General features: G+C 38.9%; 1 protein-coding gene across 1 annotated transcript in view; it reads right to left on the reverse strand.

Moving 5' to 3' along the window:
* The window catches only part of gnmt (glycine N-methyltransferase), an 8,610-nt gene continuing 5,239 nt past the window's right edge, over window positions 1-3,371 (reverse strand). Inside the window, exons 5-6 of the mRNA XM_035673998.1 lie at window positions 3,165-3,286; window positions 1-2,197 (exon numbers count right to left, since the gene is read on the reverse strand). Coding sequence (XP_035529891.1) covers window positions 2,026-2,197; window positions 3,165-3,286 — 294 coding nt within the window. The 3' untranslated portion in view covers window positions 1-2,025. The remainder of the gene's footprint in view (window positions 2,198-3,164; window positions 3,287-3,371) is intronic.

Below are 3,371 nucleotides of genomic sequence, written 5' to 3' on the forward strand. Positions count from 1 at the left end.
TTTTTTATTTCATGCAAAAGAATTCCAATAATCAATGCCAATAATGAACATTTTTACACTTTTTTTTGAGAATTGGAAACATAATAAGACTGTTCTGAAATAGTTTTATCTCTACATAAACTTTCAAACCCACTCAAACATCCAGCCATTCTTACCACATTGTGAACCTACTCTTCGTCACAAACTGCCACGTACCATACATTATGTTCTACAAGAAGCACTGGCACAACATTTGAATGCATCACGCGGTCTTGCTTGGGCAAACAGCAGGGGTAGAGCTCCTTTATTCATCCCAATGAAAAGCACATTTTTAATTTGGTATCAAAGCAAAATGTATTTGGACCTGGATAATACAGCAAAATAAATTATTCTTCCACCATGCTCCTCTCATTATTTGGGTAAACTAAATTATTTGAGACATGTACTGTGCAGCACAAGTGCATAACATTCAAGTTTTTCCTACTTTTGACAAAGAAAAAAAAGAAAATCGAAGATTGAGCAAAAGAAATTAACACTCTTCAAACATCTTTGGTTGGTACAATTTGTGTTAGGTTTTCCAAGTTATTACTGCAATGCAACTGTTTGCATTTGGAACCAGTTTGCTAAACCCAGCTTAGAGTCACTGGCTTTTTGAGTATTCATAAAGTGATTCTGTTAGTAGTTTTGGATGAATCCTCAATGGGACTTTAGTTTTTAATGTGACCTATGACGGCTGGTACTCACTCCTGGCCTATTGTAAGTTCATCAGTGGTGATGACCAGAACATGTAAAGGCTGTTTTTGGCTCAAATAAAGTAAAAATTGAATTGTACTACAAAATATGAGACAAAAGAAATCAGTTAAAGAAAATTGCTTCAGCTTCAGAGAGGTCAGAGGTCTCTGGAGCTGGTAGGGATTTGGTGAGGTAGTCAAGGACACTTCAGGGTGGAGGAACCTTGACTGGACTGACAGACAGTGTGACACTCCAAACAGGTTAACCAGGTTTTTTTTTTTTTTTTAAGGTGTCAGGGTGATTGACAATCTTCACAAGCTCTCTGGTCTTATTTAAGTGACGACAGGGACTGTGCGAGATTACAATTGAGCAAGACAAAAGTTGAATATGGGGGTTCAAAAGGCTAATGAACAGAAATATTCCAACTGCCATTATGCTGTGCCTGAGCTTAAAGAAAGGCATTAGGCCAGCTCAAAAATACAAATAAAATTCACAAAACACAGATGCTTTATCTGTGTTTTTAAGACTCTTGTGGTAAACTTGCTGAATACAATTGTCTAAGAATGTATCGTAGCACTTTGTACATTACTGGCGATTATTGTCAAGTACTCCATCATGAGGAATATCACTAATGTGCAGCACCATTTAAAAACATGTTCACTAAGGATATCAAAGTTCAGAGAGGAGGGAAGCAGGGAAGAAACAGAAACGAGGAAAACACAAAATCAGATATGGGCAAAACACTGGTCCGATATATTTGGAATATATTTTTCAAACTAGGTTTGACCTTTTTAGACTAGTTTAGTAGAAGGGATTATTTGGGAGTTTAAGAAACACATTGTGTTTTGAGAGAGATCAGAATCAACCAATTGTTCTAATGAAGTCAACGAGGCTCTGTCGCAACATTTTAGCAAACATCATTTTAAAATGATTAGAGAAAATGAAGCCAATTATACGAATTACAACTTTCCAGGGCATAAAAAAACCACCAACAATATGTTTTCTTATATAATGATAATAATGCCAGCTACCTACTGGCACTGCCACCCTTGTGAATGCACATGTATTAGCACCAGACGCTGCAGGCACAAACTAGGATGATTTTAGTGCCAATGTGATCATGACAGGTAAAGTGACTAAAGAGTCAGTGTACCAAAATCTAGTTTACTTTCCAGCATTCCTAAAAAATTAAATATTTTTAAAACATATTCAAATATAATTTTGCCTAAATCTGGAGGACTGTAGGAGCATATTGGGACTTGAAGAGAGAGCTATTGTTTTCGTGTGTTTGCAGTAAGTTGGTGGGTGGGGCTCTTAGGCTGTCTTCTTACAAACATGGATGAAGTAGCACGGGGCCTGGCTCTGGCCAGCCACGTATGTCTGGAAATCTCCGTAGACGCTGTGCTCCAATTTGCCGTTGAAGGCCTCGTTCAGCAAAGCCTTGAAGCTCTCCAGGCGATGAGGGTAGTAGGACAGACGGAATTTACTGGGGGGGACCAACAGAGCAAGCACATGTCAGAATTCCTCCAACCACATAACAAAAGGTACTTTTTATTGTGTCTAACGTGCCCGGAGAGAGAGTCCATCGTTCTTGCCTGTGAGGGATTTCAGTCTTCATAACAACCCAGACTGTGAGACAAATATCTAATGTGCAAAGGCTCACACATTACTGTCAGTATTATATCTAGGGATGGGAGGAATGGTACCCTATTATTGATTCTGCTTATTGGTCCAATTCTTTGTCCATTACCCTATTGATCCCTGAAGTAGGTCTACAGACGTTTTCAGCATCAACGCAACTGTTTTATTATTTCTGAGTCTGAACACAGTGTAGAAACAGAGGAGAGTTACAGTAGTTTGAGTTTCTTGGTGAAATGAAGCCCTTACTTTTGACCATTTCTTCCTCTCCACAATTACTTCTTCTTGTTGAAAGTTTCCAGCCACACAGAGTTTGATGTCATTGTTTAGCAATGCCAAACTGTCAGAAAAACATGCTGCCATCGATAAAGCTCAGTGACGTACAATTCCAATGGATCGGACAATTTGGAACAGGTTCTCGATTCCCATCCCTAATGAGATCCTAACAAATACATGTTTACGAAGGCTCGAGTAGCCGAGTGTTTAAGACGCATACCACATTAACCCAATCTTCCCTGGTTCTAGTTAGGAAACTTTAGTGTAAATTTGGTAGCTACCCCATCACATCTCTGGGTCTACTGGATGGGATTAATAACTTAAATAACTTTTACATAAACTTGAGTAAATAATTAGATTTTCCAGATATTTAATTCCCTGGAATGTATGCTTATTTTATCCATTAGCAATTACTCAATTGATTGATTTAGACAGTTTATAGAGTATTTGTCACATTACAACTGTCTCGCTTTCTCTGTAGATGTTTAACAAATTATCTACAGAGCGTTTTGTGCTCACACCTCTGAGTGCTGACCTACCTGATTTCAGGGAGATTGTGGAGGGCGGCCTTGGGCACGTGGATGGTGTAGTCCAGAGTGATCATATGGGGCTTACTGTTGACCCACAGCACCGAGGTGGAGATGTCCTGAGTTAGGTCACTCTGCAAAAACACACACACACACACACACACACACACACACACACACTCATGAAAATACTTCTCACAACCTTTCCTCTTTTCTGCA

This window comes from Morone saxatilis, unplaced genomic scaffold, assembly GCF_004916995.1.
Source record: "Morone saxatilis isolate NCDOM2014 unplaced genomic scaffold, NCSU_SB_2.0 Contig3, whole genome shotgun sequence".
Lineage (NCBI taxonomy): Eukaryota > Metazoa > Chordata > Actinopteri > Moronidae > Morone > Morone saxatilis.